The following is an 18,713-nucleotide window of genomic DNA, read 5'->3' on the forward strand; positions in this document are numbered from 1 at the left end:
AATCATAGGAACTTACAAATTACTTGAGTTAAAGATCTTATGTGTAGGCTAAGTTGTATAGATATGGATATAGGTGTGGTGTCTGGTATGGATACAACAAATTTATAGAAGGGCCTGGATACAATACAACTAGGATGTGGCAATATATATTTATATGTTCCAAAAAATCATGAGAAATAAAGGTTTAGAATGCCATTCATGAAATAAAGCCAAAAAGGAGAATTGTCATTAATGTTAGTATTATGATATGCAAAATGAATGTCTTGTCACTTTACTTAGTACCATCTAGAGTTAGCACATCAGATTCATTAAAAATTACAAATTATATATCATCAAAATTATCTTCATCAAAGTACTGAAACTCCACATCATTTGAATCCTCTGGAGGATCAGCAATGTTGGATGCAAATTCCATAGTGTGACGTCCAATAACGCACTGTAATTTCATCCAAACATTCACACATAAAATATCCACATAAATGCCTGGAGAAATTCCTCCACACCCTCATAGAAATGCCCAGGTTTGTTCTGTATTTGAAAATGCCCTCAAATTTGCACAAATACAAGAAGATATGTGTTTAAGGTATTTCTTTTCCCAATTGCTAATTTATAGTTGACAAAAATTAAGGCTTCATGGGTTGTTTGCTTATGTTGTAACATCTTTCATTGATACACTGGAGGATTTGTGCCAGACATATTCAACACATATTCTGAGCATAATTCTAAGCACATCCACGTCATATCCAGATCTGCATATACCATACTTAGATCTGGATACATATCACAGCTGTGTTATATCCATATCGGGGTGTATCAAAGCTATTATTGTATTATAAATGCAATACGCAGTATCTGCTGTCCTCCAGTGTATCTAGTATTGTAGCCTGTAAGCTGTGATAGGATGTGAATCCCTAAGCACAGTCTTCAACATGTGTATTTAGTATACGACTCTCAAAATATGATGGCAATTATATGACTGTGGTTATGTTTTGCATCCCCATGGCCAAAAAATCTCTCTGTTCTGTTAGACTGCTTCAAATCCCCTGTTGATATGATGTTCTTCAAGACCTATTGTTTGGGATATCTTTAAACTATGTTCCTACTTATTTGCCCGAAAGTAATGAACCTCCAAATCCTTTCAAGGCTGGATTCCTACAGTAAGAGTAGACGATTTTAGTTTTCTTTCTGGTGTTCTATACATAGTGTAACATCCACCTTGTTCCATATCTTTTGAAATGCTTGTTTTGCTTTCCACCTTGTTCCATATCTTTTGAAATGCTTGTTATGCTTTCCACCTTGTTCCATATCTTTTGAAATGCTTGTTTTGCTTTCCACCTTGTTCCATATCTTTTGAAATGCTTGTTTTGCTTGCAAATGTTCCCTTGTTTCTTAGATGAGGTTGAACAACACTCTACATAGCTGTTTCCAAATGCAGAAACCCAAATATATTAGAATACCTTTAGATAGTCATCAAGTAGTATCTGCAAAGTTGACAGAAAGGATAGTTACGTGAAGCTGTTAATTGAAGTTAGAGATGGAAGGGTTCTGCTAAATTTAGAAGTGCACTAAATTTGGCAGAGGGACCCACAAGTGAAGCTAAGGTGCAGTTATACTTCACTTAATTTTGACTTAGGAAAATTCTAATTTTCTTATAGTCAAAAATACTAAATCGACCTCAGCAGTTTGACTTGAGTTGATAGGCCAGTTCAACTTGAGTAGATGGGCTACTTTGATTTTATAAAAAGGGAAGGGCGCAGACTTGGCTGTCATCATTATGCACTAGAGACTTGTGTTTTAGCTCAGCAAAAAGAGATTCCAGTTCAGCGTGCTAGGGCAGAGAGACAGAGGCTGAATAGCCTCAGCGATTTCTTCAACAACGTGCTCACTTTCCAAGGCCAAGTCAACCTGCACAGGAGGGCCAAATAGCTGGTATGAGTCTGTACAACTGCGTATGCAGGGGCCAAGTTCGTTAGAAAGATGCAGAACAGTGTGTTGAGGGACAACAAATTGAAGGGGAATTTTTCCCAGTGTTTGTAATCAATTTTCTGTGATTTTTGCTGAGTAGAATAATAATAAAACACACAAGTTGGTAGGTTTTCCCCAGTTGGGGTTTCCTTGGTAAATTCTGGTGTATTGTTTATTGTGTGCTTGCGCCTTCGTGATTTTATTTTCCACCACTGTTATTTTTTAGAATATTCGACATATTTAGTAAAAGAATTTGGAGTTCAATTTTCAGTGACTGCATCTTAGAATTTTTATTAAACTAGCAGCTGGGTATTAGAAAACTAACATGGTATCAGAACGGGTCTCTGATTGAAGACCAGAAAGTGTGTTATTTTCCTCAAGGGTAGGTGAAAGATGCAGGAAAGGGGACGCAGTTCACTGTAGGGTTGCACAAGGGTTTTTGGCTGCATGACCAATGCATATTCTACACATGGGTTTTCTTTTAGCAAGCTCCGCGCAAGGGTTTTTGAATAGATCGAACAAGCAAATGGCATATTTGGGGTTGAGATTTGAGGACCGCTTTGAAGGGGCCCTAAATTCTGTTCTTGGAAGGAGAGGATTGGTGTAGTGCTGGAGGAGCAAGGAGTGTGGGAATTTGTGGACAATCCACTAGCCCAACCACAAGACCCTCAGCAGCTGGCCTTGCATAATAAGAAGGATGCAAAGGCCAGAATAATAATTCTTGAAGGAGTCAAGGATCACATCATACCTCACCTTTCTGGAAAGAAGACAACTCAAGGCATGTGGACAACTATCTTAGGGCTATACCAGGCTTTGAGTGAGGCCAGGAAGTTGGTACTTAGAGATAAACTCATAAATATCAAGATGACCAAGTCTGAGTCTGTGATCTCATACCTTACTAGATTCACCCAAGTGAGGGACGAGTTAGCTGGAGTTGGGGAGACCGTTTCTGACAAAGACCTTGTCAGTTTTTCACTATTGGGCTTTTCCAAGTCGTGGGAAAACTTCACTGATGCAGTGAGTGGAGGAGAAAAGCTTTCAGATTGGGAGCGACTATGGAGTGATTACATGCAAGAGGAGATTAGAAAGAAAGCTAAATTTGGGTTAGTCATATGAAGACTGAGGAAGAGGAAAACTTTTCCCTAGCTGGCAAAGGGGGCAAGGCCAAGGGAAAGAAAAATCCAGGAGGGGCCGAGTCTAGTTCAAGAGGCAAGAAGAAGAAAGATCTTAGCAAAGTGAAGTGCTTCTCTTGTCATCAGTTTGGGCACTACTCCACCAAGTGTCCAAATAGGAAGAAGGGATCCAAGAAGGATCATGTGGCAGCATCAACATAGGTGGAGGAGTTCACTTCTCAGTTTGAGGAGTTTTTGCTCATAGCTTGCATGGCAAGCTTAGTGGCCAATAATAATGTGTGGTATATTGACAATAGAGCATCTTGTCATATGACCGGTAACAAGGGTTATTTCAACTAGTTGATAGAGAAGGATATCTTATATGATCACTGGTTAATGATACCCTTGCCCTAATCCTTACAAATCATATGTGCCGTCGTTCCTACAAGGGGACAAAGCCACCTTCATAACTGCAACGTCACACACTTTACCTTAATCTATACCAAATGGAAGAAATTTTCAAGGAAAACTTTGTCCTATTATGTATATACAACCAAGCTTATGCTTGGAGGTAAGTCTTGAATGTGCTAGTCTAAACTAGAATGCCTAAATGAAATGCTTGAATGCTATTGTTTCCCCAGGGAGTGTAATGAGAGAAAATATTTCAATATGTCCAATGTCTTTCAACGAGAATAATAAATGGAAATTAACATCAACTCATAAGCTTTGAAAAAGTAAATTGCATGTGAATATAAGCTTTACAAGTTGCCCAAAAATCTATGTTACCGGATCCTTTGACCTGTTGATCTTGGGGGAAGGATCCCCGGATCAGATCCGGAACCGGATTCGGATTCGGCTGGATCCGCCCAAAATCTGTTTGATAAATGTTTCATGCGCTGATGGAAAGAAATGTGTCCCACTATAAAACGAATCCCGAGATTCATATGTGCATCTTGTTCTTTTTCGGTTTTTAAATATAAAAATTACAAGGTTTCCCTGCAGTTTCGTATTAGCTGAATTTCAATGCCTGTGCTCATTCACAGCTGGACAGCGAATCGTGGATGCGTTTAATTCAAAATTCAAATTCAATAGTAATTTTTCAAAGTGTCGTCACATGGTGAGCAGCGTGTATAGGAAAGCCGAATTTCACCATCCCACACTTTCTTTCCCGTCGGGTTCACTAAAGACCCGAATGTCACCACCAAACCGTGTAATTGTTGATACATTGGCTTTCTGTCCGGTTCGCTAATTTTTCCTTTCTTTTTTAATTTAAACGGTTATGTATATAGTTATTAAAGTGTGTCTATATGGTATATATTAATTAGATTATATAATCGTATGCATTATTTTTATATCTATATTATTTATATTATATAATTATACCATATAATTTATATATTCAAATAAAAATAAAAATTTATATACGTTTAAATATTTAAAATATTAATTTACTTTATCGTTGATTTTTTGTCAGGTTCAATAATATAGTTATTAAAAAAGTGTGTAAATATAAATATATTAATTTATATATCCAAATATAAATAAAAATTTATATACATTTAAATCTTTAAAATATTAATTTACTTAATCCCTGATTTTCCTTGTCGGGTTCATTAAAGAATTTTTTAATTTAAAAGATTATGTATATAGTTATTAAAAAGTGTATAAATATAAATATGTTAATTTATTTTATGCTTTATTTTCTGTCGGGTTCAGTAAAGAAATTATTAAATTAAATACTTAAAAAGATTATATATGTTATTATATCTCTATTATGTATATTATAAAATATATATATATATATATATATAGATATATTATTAAAATGTTTAGATACATACAACACAAATTATACATATTTAAATTTTTTTATTTAAGTTGTATTTTTATATAAAAAATGTTGATTGGCTAAAATCTTTTTTTCCTCAAAACATAAGGAATTAAGCTAACAACCAAAGACTTTAAGCATTTGATAAGAACATAATTTTGCCCCTTATGTAACTCCAATGGATTAGTTTATGTAGCTAGGTTTTGTCTACACATAAAGATGTAGTTGCATGTCAAGGTCATTAAATTGTATCAAGAGAGATTATGTTAATAGCCATAAGTATTGTAACTATATATATAGCACTTGCCGTTTCCTTGCCGTATCCGGATCATGGATTTTCAAAAATATGACGGATCCGGATCCGAATCCGGATCCGGATCCGAATCCGTATCCGAATCCTGGTAACTTAGCCAAAAATAAGTAAATGTTAGCTTTGCTAATTTGGTCCAAGTAAATGAAAACGTCTCAAAAGGATTTATCAATGAGCAGTATAATTAAGATAACATTCAAGCACAAGTTGTCATAAAAATAGTGAAGCATGTATCAACAAAACATATGAAGCAAATGCTAAGTGAATGAAACTAGACCAATCAAGATTGCCAATGTGAAATGCTTGCTTGTGACAAGTTGTAGCAAATAAAATGAGTTGCCCAAAAAGATTTGTAAATGTTGTAGCTTAAATAACCATGAAAGTAAATTGCCCAACACAAAAGATCTAGCAAATGAAATAGCAAGTTTGATTGCAAAGCTAAGAAGTTGTGAGTGTTATGTGTTGAAATTATGATTTAAATCATGCACAAGTTAGATTAGATTAACAAGAGTCAAAACATGCAAGTTAGAAACTAAGCTAAGAAAGTCAATCCACCCAAAAGAGAAGTCCTTCTAAATAAGGAGGCAGGATGCCATGGGATAATTCCCAAGCTCCCTCACAAGAAAATAAATCTTTATTATTAGTGATGTTACAATGAGTAAGAGCCTCTCAAAAGGGTTGCCAAATGAAGCAAGGGGAGGTTTACAAAAGTGTGAACTATAAGAGCTAAATCTCCTCCTTGAAAATGAGTGATACTTGGCAAATGAGATCACAAATGAGGTCTCCTCAAATCTGAAAATATCAATGATATTTTTCCATCAACAAATCAACCATGAAAATGTTACAATTAACGCCAATGGAGAGAGGTTATGCCTCTACTAGCCCACAACCTTGTCAAGGAAAAGAGCTGCCCTCAAATGAAACTTGGTTATGCCAAAAAATATCCTCCAAAAGGCTCACGACTTTGTTGATTTGGGGCTGCTAACTCGTGGTCAAAGGTTGTTAAAATTGGAAACTAGGGCCAAACTCCATGTGGGTCATCTTATTTATGGCAGTTGATATTTTTCTTGGATCCCTCTCATCGAGAGGTGTAGGATTGATCTAAAGATCATCCGATTTCGATAAGTATTCACGGAGTTATGAATTTAATTGTGTTATAAGACAATTCGTCAAGGTCGGCCAACAACCAAATAACCCACACATGTTGTCCACGATTTAGTATAAAAAGAGGTGACTTGATAGTCATTTCGACACACACTTCTCTCTTGATTTCTCTCCACTCGCTTTGGGTTTTAGTGGAAGAGAGATCTAGGAGGAGGATGCCCTAGCCGTAGTCCTAAAGGATGTTCTAGCCGCAGTCTGCCCTAACCAAGAGGACGCAGTCAAGTCAGGAAGAAGAGAAGCCCTAACGCTATCAAGGAGGATAGCCCTAACCTATACGCTGGTCTCTACGCAGTCTAGAAGGAGACCTATAGCCCTATACGCTGGTCCCTACTAAGATGCAGTCAAGGAGGATAACAACATGCCCTAGCCGCAGCATAAGGAGGCTGGAACAACATGGAATAGGAGGATTGTTTTGGGGTCCGAGTTGCCCTAATGGAGGCTGAGTATGTGGTGTGCTAGGCCAAGCCCTTAAGGGCTAAATGCTGTTGGTTTAGGGCCTGTTTCAGGGTGAAGGAGGGTCGAGTTCCCTTGCTGGAAGAGCCGCAGTCATAGGACTGATTTGAGGGCACTTTGGAAGGGTGCAGATCCATGGAAGGGCAGCCGCAACCCTACACAGTCTTGTTGTAGGGTGCCGCTGTAATTACAGGCAGGCCGAAGTTGTTAAAGAGGGCTAGACTGCCCAGATTCACAGCAAGAAGGGTCAGCCTCCTAACAAAGGGCAACCACACTCCTTAAAAGCAGATCTGGGCAGAATTGAAGGCAGGATATGGCACTGTAATGATGCCCTAACTAGGCCTATGTGGCAGCATAGGAGGACCTCGAACAGTGAGCCAGTACATACCTGTATGGTATGTTGGTAGCTAGATAAATGGGACAGCGAGGCATGGTGCTTGGTGCAACAAATAGTGGGACAACAAGCAATCAGAGGAGCAGCAATGGATGGCAGACATGGCATCAAAGACACAATTGGGACAACAACTATGACATGGCAACAAAGGCACAATTGGAACAGCTGCAATGACATGTGGTAGCAAGGCTACAATGGGACAACAACAAAAGCATGATGCTGCAAACTCATTAGGACAACAGCAAGGTACATCATGCCACTTGGGACAGCAGCAAGCATGGTGTTGTAAGCACATGAGACATGTTGTATGACAACATGGTTCAACATACCACATGTGATCGCAGTGTGGCAACATGGTGCACCAATGGCACATGGGTGCAGCTTGGTGCAACATGGTAAGGCGCAGCATGATGACGAGGATCAACACAATGATCAGTGCAGCATGGTGATGGAGTCACCTGGGAGAATCAGTTGAAGCATCATTTCTTCAATTGAGTTCAGCGACCTCATGTATCATCTTCTTAGAGATGATCTATGCTCTTATTTAGATATGTTAAAGTGTTGACTTCTGTTGTAAATGTACTGTCTCTCTCTCTCTTTGCTGAACTATTGAAGCACATATAAGAAGAATTGATCAAGGGTTTCCCCACGTTGGGGTTTTTCCTTGGCTAGCACCACATCTTGTGTTCTCTTGTCTTGGCTTGTCTTCTGCGATTTATGTTTATGTTCTATCTGCAGTTTACTTTAATACTGATGTGATTGCTAATTTGGAAAAGATATTGAGCTAACTGTGAAAATTGAAATAAATTGCTTTAAGGATAGAACATACCTTAAATTAACAAAGGTCCTACAAAAATTTTGTCGAAAGTCTTAAGCACTTTGCTCCTCAAATCTGCCACAAAGGAGTTAACAAACACTTCAAACAAGGGCTGCAAGACAAGTCAAATATTAGTGGAAAATCAACAAAATGAAATGTATATGTACAATCTAATTCACAAGGGCTAAGCTAAAGAGTGTGAGTAAACTCTCCTCTTTGCTTAGCCATCATCAAGCTCTTAAATAGAAAATTTGAAACAATGAAGCACAAGATTTAAGAAAAATGATTTGAATTTGAAAATAACTTGGCTTGTATACAAGCTATGGCTAGCACCCCTGCAATACAATGTGTTAGATTAGACTATGAGGCTCAAAGAACAAATGAGAGTTCCTTCAAGAGCATATCAAGAGTGGGTTGGTCTCTCCAAAGACTTCCCCTCACGCTTGATCTTTGATCCAACTAGAAATTTCCTTTCTACAAAATTCAATCAAAAGATTAGCTCCACATATAGATTTAAAAAATATGCAATGAAAAGGAGGCCTAGAGATTTATGTGAAATCTACTAGGACTATCTAAATCTAGAGCACAATTTTTAAATCATGTATTGATGCAAGATAACTCTACATCAAAACATCTAAAGTATATGGAAGCATAAAATAATTAGCACATATAGAAGGAAAATAAACACAAGATCATACCATGCTCCAAGAAGGAAGAACTTCTCATGAATGAAACCCCAAAGTCTTTATTGATATTTGAAAGTGTACAAAGTAGCAATGCTTCTGCAAGCACAATAGCTAGTATCAAGAATACAAAATGAGAGCCCAAAGCTCACTTAAATAGAGAAATGAGATCAGATCACAATGAAACAACCATGTGACAAGTGGAGTTGGAGAAGATCCTAAGGAGAGCAAGTCGAATTCCAAGTGGAAAGTAGCTATGACACATGTGCACTTCATCAAAATCGAATTCCTCTAGCTGGCCCAACATATCTCCTCAAGAAAATTGAACTCTCCATGTGTGAAGTAAAGATATTCCAAGTGTGGAACAAGAGAGAGTCATCTCTCACATGATCTCAATGACCAAATCAAATGATTGACACCTCCCCTCTTGCCATGCCTTGAGCCTCCAACAAGAAATGCGTGGGGTTTGGAGTGAAGTTCCTTGCCATGTGTAGGAGCTAAGTGTAGTGAGAGTGGAGACAAGACTCCACTAATCTCTCATTCCAAATTCGTTGACCTCCACAAAAGATCCTCCAAGAAATTCGATGTGCCAAGTCACCCAATCGATTTCCTCATTTGTAGCTAGGAATTTGATTTCCCCATGTGCTCAATGCTTTAATGATGTCATGTGCCAAATTATCTTCCACTTGTGTTTTTACTTTACTCTTGACTTGAGATAATTTCCAAGTCATTTCCATGCCATTTTGTTACATGGAGTTTTTATTTTTCTCCATTTAATTTATTTTTGGGCTAATTTATTGCCACATTTTCCCAAACTTAGGAAAGTAGGTTTTGAGGGTCTAGAACTTATTTTTTACCCCCAAAGTGTGTCTTAGTAGAAAGTTGAGAGTAAGAGGTGTAATTTTGAGCACCCATACCCCATGCAACTTCTCTAGACATCACTTATTACATTTTTCAATCAGAATTTATTAAATTTTTTGTCTAGCGAGCAATTAAAAAAATTAAAAGACTGACCACTAGACTTAATCAAATTCTGCAAAGATTTATGAGTGATATACAATGACCTAGTCACTAGGACTCACCCAAGGCCTTTCCATCAAGCCGCACTCCGGCTTTGGGGTTATGCTTGGAGGAAAAAACATAATTAATTATTAATTGCCTGAAAATATTTAATAATTAACCAAGTGAAAAAACCTCCTAGAGTAAACTGAATTGATAACAATGTCCCAAGTTACCTAGGACTGTTACATGACTCAATTCATCCTAGAGTACAACATAGAAGAAGATGAGAAGAAGAAGCTAGAGTTAAAAAATTCTGATGATATATGAACTTTGATGGTACATGAAGCCCCTGACATATCCCTGGGCATGGAGTCTTCAAAAAATTTGAAGTACAACTTTCAGTGGTCAACAATACTTTCACTTAATTTTGACTTTGGAAAATTATAGTCAAAACTAGTAAATCGAACTCAGCAGTTCCACTTGAGTTAATGACTTGAGTTAATGTGCCAGTTCAACTTGAGTTGAAGGGCCAATTCGATTTTATAAAAAGGGAAGGGTGTAGACTTGGCTATCATCGTTATGCACTAGAGACTTGTGTGTTTTAGCTCAGCAAGAAGAGATTCTAGTTCAACGTGCTAGGGCAAAGAGGCGGAAGCCGAATAACCTTAGTGATTTCTTCAGCAATGTGCTCACATTCCAAGGCTGAGTCAGCCTATGCAGGAGGGCTGAATAGCCTGTACGAGTCCGTACAACTGCATATGCAGGGGCCAAGTTGGTTAGAAAGACACAGAACAGTGTGTTGAGGGACAACGAATTGAAGGGGAATTTTTCCCAGTGTTTGTAATCAATTTTCTGTGATTTTCGCTGAGCAAAATAACAATAAAACACACAAGTTGGCAAGTTTTCCCCAGCTGGGTTTCTTGTGTGCTTGTGTCTTCATGATTTTATTTTCCACTGCTATTATTTGTTAGAGTACTCGACATATTTAATAAAAGAGTTTGGAGTTCAGTTTTCAGTTTCCTCATCTCAGAATTTTTATTAAATTAGTAGTTGGGTATTAGAAATTGTTAAAATTGGCAAGAGGGCTAAATTCCTCTTTGGACAGCTCATTTGATGGAGATAATTATTGCATTGAAGTCCTCTTTTCGAGAGCACCAAAATCGACCTAAAGATCATCAAATTTATATGTTTTTGAGGTCAAGCCCATGCATGTGCAAATTGTCAAGGTCGGCCACATCATCATGTAGGCTCATGAAGCCCAATGGACATGTCTCTTGACCCTCAACGACTTGTATAAATAAGAGAGACCTCAAACCTCATTTGACATCATCACACAACAACATATCTCTCTCCTCTGATTGGGTTGTACAGATTACAGGAGCAACTCTTCTCTCACACATGTGGCTGAAAGAGGACGGATTACAGGGCCGAATTTCAGGATCTGTTGCAGGGTTTGACCAGCGTTGACCAGGGCCTTTTTGACCTCCTTTGACTGTGTTTTTTGTGCCAAAATTTCAGTTTTGGAAGGCTGCATTAATTGGCACAGGAACCGAGGTTTTTTCGGCATGTTGACTGGGCTGACCGCAGGACAGAAGTTTGGATTTTGACCAAGTTTGACCGCTGTTTTATTGACTGTTTTGGGCTGACTTTGACCAGCAAAGAAGGTGAAGTTTGACTGGGTTTGACTGAGCTACATTGTGGAGTGTGTGCTGCTGCATTGACCAGCGTTGACTTTCTAGCTAGGGCATAATTTGACTGTTGTTGACTACAGATTTGACAGGGCTGTTTTGACTTTTGTACTCTCTCTCTGCTGAACATTTGATATAATAATAAGAAGAATTGGTCAAAGGGTTTTCCCCATCTTCGGGTTTTTCCCTGGCATTCACCAAATCCTGGTGTTCTCTTGTCTTCTGCATTTATTGTTTATGTTCTATTTACAGTTACTGTCAATGTGATTGATGATTAATGTGATTGCTATTGGAAATTGTCATTGGGCTATCTAAAGGACATTGACGTAATTGTTGCAAGCATAGAACATACCATTGTTAACTTAAAATTAACAGAAATCTAACAGAAACTTGAGCCGAATGGAAAGTGTCATGTGACTAGCCTCCAGTAATGTTTTTTTAACACTAAATATCACTTCCCTTTGACTTACATAAAAATATATTAATACATCAGTAGTAAATGCTTCATGACAGTACAAAAGTACAGCTGCATATGAACAGACAACTGAAAACTCACATGCGGAGAAGGCTAAGATGCCCAGATTTAGCATCATGGTGGAAACGTTAGCACCATTCAATTTGGTTGCCTTCGACTAAGCAGTGATGAATGGAGCTATCTATTCTGCCAAAGTTGCCTATGACTTGCACCTGGACCCAACTGCTATTGAGCACACTGGCATGCATTGACAACCATTAGCATGTCACTTCATAGGACTTGAACCCTGGTTGGTTATATTAGCTATACGCTTTCACAAATCTTACAAGCCACTGTTGACATCTAATAACTTTGAAACACTGAAATAGTTGAAAATCATTGGTTACAGGATCAAGAATCTAAATTGGTCAATGATATCTGGTGCACATCGACAAATGCTGGCACAAGCATTGGCACGTTACTTGGTAGGACTTGAACCCTACTGGGGGTGATATTAGTGACATGCTTTTGCTAACTCGGCAAGCCACCATTGACATCTACTAGCTTTAACCACCATTGACATTTACTAGATTCAAATTACTTAATTAACTGAAAGTCATTGGTTACAAGATCAATAATCTAAATTTGTCAATAGTGGCTTGCCAGAGGTGAAAGCGGGCGTTTATATTATCCCCACCAGGGTTCAAGTCTCTCTAACGACAAGGTCTTGTTTGTGCTTGTGGATACACGAGTGCACACAACAGTGGTTGGGGTCAGGGGCAAGTGCTGGGGATATTTGGCAGAATAGACTATTTGTAGCCTCTTAGCCAAAGGATTCCAGACTGAATGATGTTAGTTACACTTTCTCCCAGGTAGTAAGGTATGCTATCCACATTGTGATAAGAGGAAGGCAGTTCAAAAGAAAAGAAATCTAAATACATCACAGGTCACTGAAAACTGTCAGTGTTAGTGCTCTAAAAGTACAAAATTGTAGCAATTACTAATTTACTAAAACCTGTTTTTTTTGTTTTTGTTTTTGGTATCAGTTATTATTTTTAAAGATGTATTGTGGGATAAAAATTGCCTAAAATGGAAACCTTTGAGGTTTTGAGCCATGTGGGATTAGAATTCGAATATGGACCTGATATCTTTTAATTTAGTGAAAACTAATTTTGACTTTCTTTTCTACATTGCAGTCTAAAAAGTCGAAACGAAGGCTGCGACAACCTGCTATTGTCACACCGGCCTATGCAAAAATAATGAAGAGGCTGAACTTTTGTGGTTAATATGCCATAAGATATGGTGGCCTGAACATGGAGTTGCAATGAGTTCTGAGTAGCTCTGGTAGATGCCATTGAAGTTTAAACTGCAACAGAATTTGATACAAGCAGAAGCTGAACAAATTTGAGTTGGTCACTTTTTGAGGGATTATTCTACTTGCGAGGGGACTTGCAGGAATCTATTCTTATTGTGCAAAGATGAATAACATCCAATTCACTGAAGGAAATATTTCAGCTGTGTTTTATTTTTATTTATTTATTTTTAAATTGTTGGATAAATTTATTTTGAGCATTATCTGACATGCAGTCACCACGACAGCCTCTCTGTGAGTTTATGTTTTTTTAAATAACAATTGATTCTATTGCTTCCTTTTTGGCTCCGCATTCTTTTGTAATTCAGATAGGTAGAACTGAACTCATTTTGAGTCCCATCTTCTCTTCCTTGAAATTGATCTATTAATGAGTAGAAGGCTATTTATTTATTTTGTGGTAAATTTGGCTGTATCTAAGGTATATCATTTAAAGTCAACTGCCTTACAAAATCTAATATTTTGAAAGTTTATTCAAAGGCATGTTAACTGTTACTGGTAAAGCAGGTTTCAATGAGATCAAAAGCAAATGTAGATAAGGCACTTTCAAATCTGAAGTGCAACAAACTAGACCCTCTAATAACTAAGTGAACTTAGAAGCTTGTGAGCAGTTTTGAACTGCTGTACATAGCTAATCGAAAGAAAACCTCACAATTAAACTTATCTACTGTTTACTGAATTTGTTGAAAATACGGCTTGCACTTTTGTCTAGAAATTGGACTCATTGATCAATGTAAGCTCTGTTTCTACTCTGCCAAATTGTATAAACTTTGGTCTTGTAGCACTGCTGAATCAACCTCCTAACTTGTTGACCCTACCCAGTTTGTTTTCCAACTTTGCAGACTTGGGAGCAAAGAAAATCATTATAATATAAATAAGTTTCCCACCCAGTTTTGGCATTTGAGTACAATGACACCCCGAAATATATGCTGGACACTATCTCTATCTTTGCAGGAGAAAGCATGCTGCTGGACACTATCTCTATCTTTGCAGGAGAAAGCATGCTTCCACCAGATCACCTTCCAATTCACAGAGAAACAAAGTCTGAGCAAGAGCTCTCCATATATGTCTTCGTAAAAGATCTAAAGTTGGTGTTGCACAATGCTGTCTTAATGGACCTCATATGGTAGGATTTTGTTCTTTTTCGAAATGCGGTGTAATTGTGGTGTAATTATGGTCAAATCACCAGTCACATATCTTGAGGTCCATAATTGTCAACTCTATTTTGATGTCATGTTCAGGGTCGGTGGTCAATATTTAGGTTAATTATAATTTAGGTTGATTTATTTATTTATCTATTTAAATTTTAATTTAAAAGATCTATTTTCCTCCCTTGGAATAACATCACAATATGTTTTACTCGGAACTTGTCAGATTTTAAACCCCATTTATAAAGAGTAAATTAAAATACTTAGTGCTAGAGTATTATATCTTAGCAAGACCTAAAAGATTCACTAATGCTAGCTGCGAGATATTTCTGACACAGAAATAAGTTCGTCCACTATAATAATAGAAAACAAAGATGCCACTAAAATGCAAGTGGCTCTTGTTAGTTTTTGCTGTCATCTTAGAAGCTATGCAATGAATTTTAGTTTGGTGTTGTATATCCACTGGCATTTGTAACTCATAACAAAAAGATTAAAAAATGGAGAATAACATTGACACAAGGACTTGTAAACTCTATACTTGTAAAAGATAGTATTTGTTCTCATTTAGTTAGTTCATTCTTGTGAGATGAAGTTATAGAAACAATTGAAGCTACTAAAGCATCAAATATGATTGATGCTACTATAACATCAAAGGATACATTTGCATGGATTGAAAGAAAAATGGGGTGAGTGAAGTTGTGGGATGAGAGGATGATTATAAAATCATATAGACAACTAAGGGAATGCTTATGCAATCATTTTTATAAGGTTCTTTAACATTAACATGTTTTGAGGCGTAGCCCGTGTGACCAACACTATTCATCAGTTTACTCGATAGATTCAATTTATATTTATTCTAATACTCCTTATCTAATCATGTTGACTAGGATTTGCGCTTAGGTAATCTTGGCAACGAGCTTGCTAACTTTCTTCAATAGAACAACCATGCATATCTCTAAGGAGCACCTTTAACTTTGAAATGCAAGGATAGTTCTTTCAGACTACACAAATACTCTATGCATAAAAACCAATTAATATAGATTAACTAAGGGAAGTGTATGCAACTATTAGTATTTGTATTTAGTTTCATTCACAATGACATGTTTAGGTGTAGCCATTACAAACAAAACCATGTATAAATTCATAAACTTTCTTGGTAGGGCCAATTTACATTTTGTAGTATACTCTTAATTGGATTATGCTTGTTAGGATTTGCACCAAGGGTGTTGAATTTGTAACTATGGTCGGTCTTCATAATGTATATTTGGTCACTTGATGTACTTGTATTTATTATTGTAAAGCATATTTTAAATGCTAAAGTCAAAAGAAAAAATATTTTGAGTCAAAGTCCATTGTGACTTTTTAAATAAGAAAATTTAAAATTTTGAATTGTAATTTTTGGCTCCAAAAGTTGTCAAGTCGACCTCCCTCCAAGTCAAGTCGGCCTTGGTAGAAGACACACCCATTCGACCAAGACAAATCACTATATAAAGGCAGTTCAACCTCCTCCACTCGAGCAATTCATATCTCTCACAAAAGATAGTTTATGGGAAAGCAAGTGAAGGACAAGAAGGACAAATACGATGAAGAAGAAGACGAAATGGCTCTCTTTCTTTCTCTCATCAACTCACACGTGTGGATATAGCCTCTTTCTCCTAGTTCACAATTTTTCTGGGCATCGTATGGTAGGGGAGCGAAATTCTGGTGCAACTGACAAATGTAGGAGGGTCGAAATTTCTGGGTCAGATCAGGCAAAGTGAATTTCTGGATTGTTAATTTTTCATCAAGAATTGTTCTATGTTGTGACTATCACTTCAACAATTTCCAGTAGCATCCAAATTACAAATTTCACTTCATCAATTAACTATTAACAATAGAGCAATAGTAGATAGAACAATTATACAATGTGCACAATGAAAGACAACCAAGGGACGAGACAATATTTGGTCAATGAGCAGGGAAAACCCCACAAGGGGGAAAACCCCTTGCAATTCTTATTTTATTAGATTGTCTTGAAATGTTCAACAGAGAGAGTACATCATACAAGACTCAAAGTTAAGCTTTGACTAACCAATATCCAATATCTAATCAAGTCAATATGCCAAGGAATTTATCCAAAATACAGGGAAGAGAGAGAGAGCCAACTCTAGTTCAACTTTGTCCAAGTCAACAACAATTAACTCCAACAATATGTGCCCTAACCAGTCATTAGTGGAGGGTCAAAACAATCCTTTAGCAGCATGGTCAATAGCCCACAAACTCGGCCTTAATTGTTGGTCAAAGTCAACCCAAAACAATAAACAAAAGTCTAGTCAAACTCAGTCAAAAGAGAGATAAAGTCTACGGTCAAAGTTTACAATTTCCTGCGATCAATGCTTGGTCAAATTGCCCAGATTTTTTCGATCTTGTGCCATTCTACTTTGCCTATGAAAATCAAAATTTTCCCACTCAACAAGTCAACATGAAGTAAACTGTGGTCAAACCATCCAGCTGAAAAAGTCATCCCAAAAAGTCAAAGATGCCCAAGAGAACCTTGCACGTGTGAAGAGAATTCAACTGCCTCAGACCTGTATAAACCAAACAAACCAAGAGAGAGAAGAAGAGTGTGTTGATGTGATGTCCAAATGAGCTTGAGGTGTCCTTAATTTATAGGCATTGGAGGAGGGCTAATTTGTCCATGGGCCGACCTTGACAATTTTGACATAGTGGGCTTCACTTCAAAAATACATTTTTCTTTATTCGAATTGAGTGCTTCAAAAGTCACTTTTGGTCCTCTCCGAAAGAGCAGTTTAGTCTAATGGTTGGAAATTTTCACTGGGTTGCCAAATTAACAATTGCTTTCAGCTAGGGAGAAATTCCAACTATATCAAGTATCTCAGCATCATGTCATGTGCGTCCTTGCTCATCTCTGTTGGTCTCTGCTCATCTCACGCTGAACATTATGGAATCTAAAGAAGAAGAATCCCTGTGGGGGAGCTCCAACTACCACCCTGACTCCATCACCATCGGGGAGCCATAGCTACCCCCCGGAACTAAAGACAGTGGGCGATATCAACCACCCAATGCATAGGGTCACACTCTATCCCAAAGTCCCTGATAATAAGTAAGATCAACTTATTGAAGGTAAGGATCACACTCTACCCTATTGTCCCTGATCATCCATCTTAACCCTAGAGAGTCAGATGGTAGAACACTTGCATCCACCAACTTGGGCGAGATCCACCTACTGCAAGGGGCAGGGATCACACACTATCCCAAGTCCCTCATACCATTGGCCAGATGGGGAGGTTATTTAAAAGAGTGGGCATGATGCTAATTGGGGCTTACTCTGACTAGGGGAGAACCTAGGTCTCTACACCTTATCAGTCAAAGGTCTCTCATCCCCAGGAGCTCATTAGCTCTATTCATCACCTTAGTAGCTCAACCAGGGGGGAGATCACTGCTCAGTGTCCTTGATCAGCTAGGACCCTTATTCAAAAGGGTCATCTCAACCAATCCAAGCTGCTCTCTGAAGACCAAGAACTTCTGTTTCGGCAAAGCCTTGGTGAGGATATCAACTTTCCGCTCATCTATCAAAATGTGAAGGAGTCTCACAACTCCTCTTTGCACCATGCCTCAAATGTAATGATATTTGATCTCAATATGCTTGGACTTGTCATGGAACACTAAATATTCTGACAAACGAATCCCACTCTTGCTGTCGCGATAGATAACGATCGTGTCCAGGACTTGCTCAAATAACTCTCCAAAGAGCTTCCACAACCAAACTGCTTTACAACTCGCCATACTAGTTGCAATATACTTGGTCTCAGTTGTGCTAAGAGCTACAGACTTTTGCTTCTTGCTCATCCACGATATCATGGTAGATCCAAGAATAAAACAACATCTGAATGTACTCTTCCTGTCAACAACGCTGCTAGCCCAATCTGCATTTGTATATCCATGTAGTCTAACTTATCCAACGACATATCTTAGTCTAAGGTTAATAGTCCCATGTAGAATATCTTAAATACAATGGGCGAGATCAACCTAATCCAATGCATAGGGATCACAATATATCCCAAAGTCCCTGACAATAGGTGAGATCAACTTGCTGAAGGTAAGGATCACACTCTACCCTATTGTCCCTGATCATCCATCTTAACCCTAGAGAGTGAGATGGTAGAACACTTGCATCCACCAACTTGGGTGAGATCCACCTACTGCAAAGGGTAGGGATCACACACTATCCCAAGTCTCTCATCCCATTGGCCAGATCGGGAGGTTATCCAACAGAGTGGGCAAGACGCTAACATGCATACCATGACTAGGGGAGAACCTAAGTAT

The 18,713-nt window shown here is 37.9% G+C and overlaps 1 protein-coding gene across 1 annotated transcript in view; it reads left to right on the plus strand.

The window, feature by feature from the left end:
• The window catches only part of LOC149144970 (Ribosomal protein L35), an 83,847-nt gene extending 70,327 nt beyond the window's left edge, over positions 1 to 13,520 (plus strand). Inside the window, exon 4 of the mRNA XM_089447737.1 lies at positions 13,067 to 13,520. Coding sequence (XP_089303863.1) covers positions 13,067 to 13,156 — 90 coding nt within the window. The 3' untranslated portion in view covers positions 13,157 to 13,520. The remainder of the gene's footprint in view (positions 1 to 13,066) is intronic.
• The last annotated feature ends 5,193 nt before the right edge of the window (positions 13,521 to 18,713 follow it).

This window comes from Pinus tabuliformis, chromosome X (genome assembly GCF_031772625.1).
Source record: "Pinus tabuliformis cultivar Carrire ecotype Pingquan chromosome X, CPIR1, whole genome shotgun sequence".
NCBI lineage: Eukaryota > Viridiplantae > Streptophyta > Pinopsida > Pinales > Pinaceae > Pinus > Pinus tabuliformis.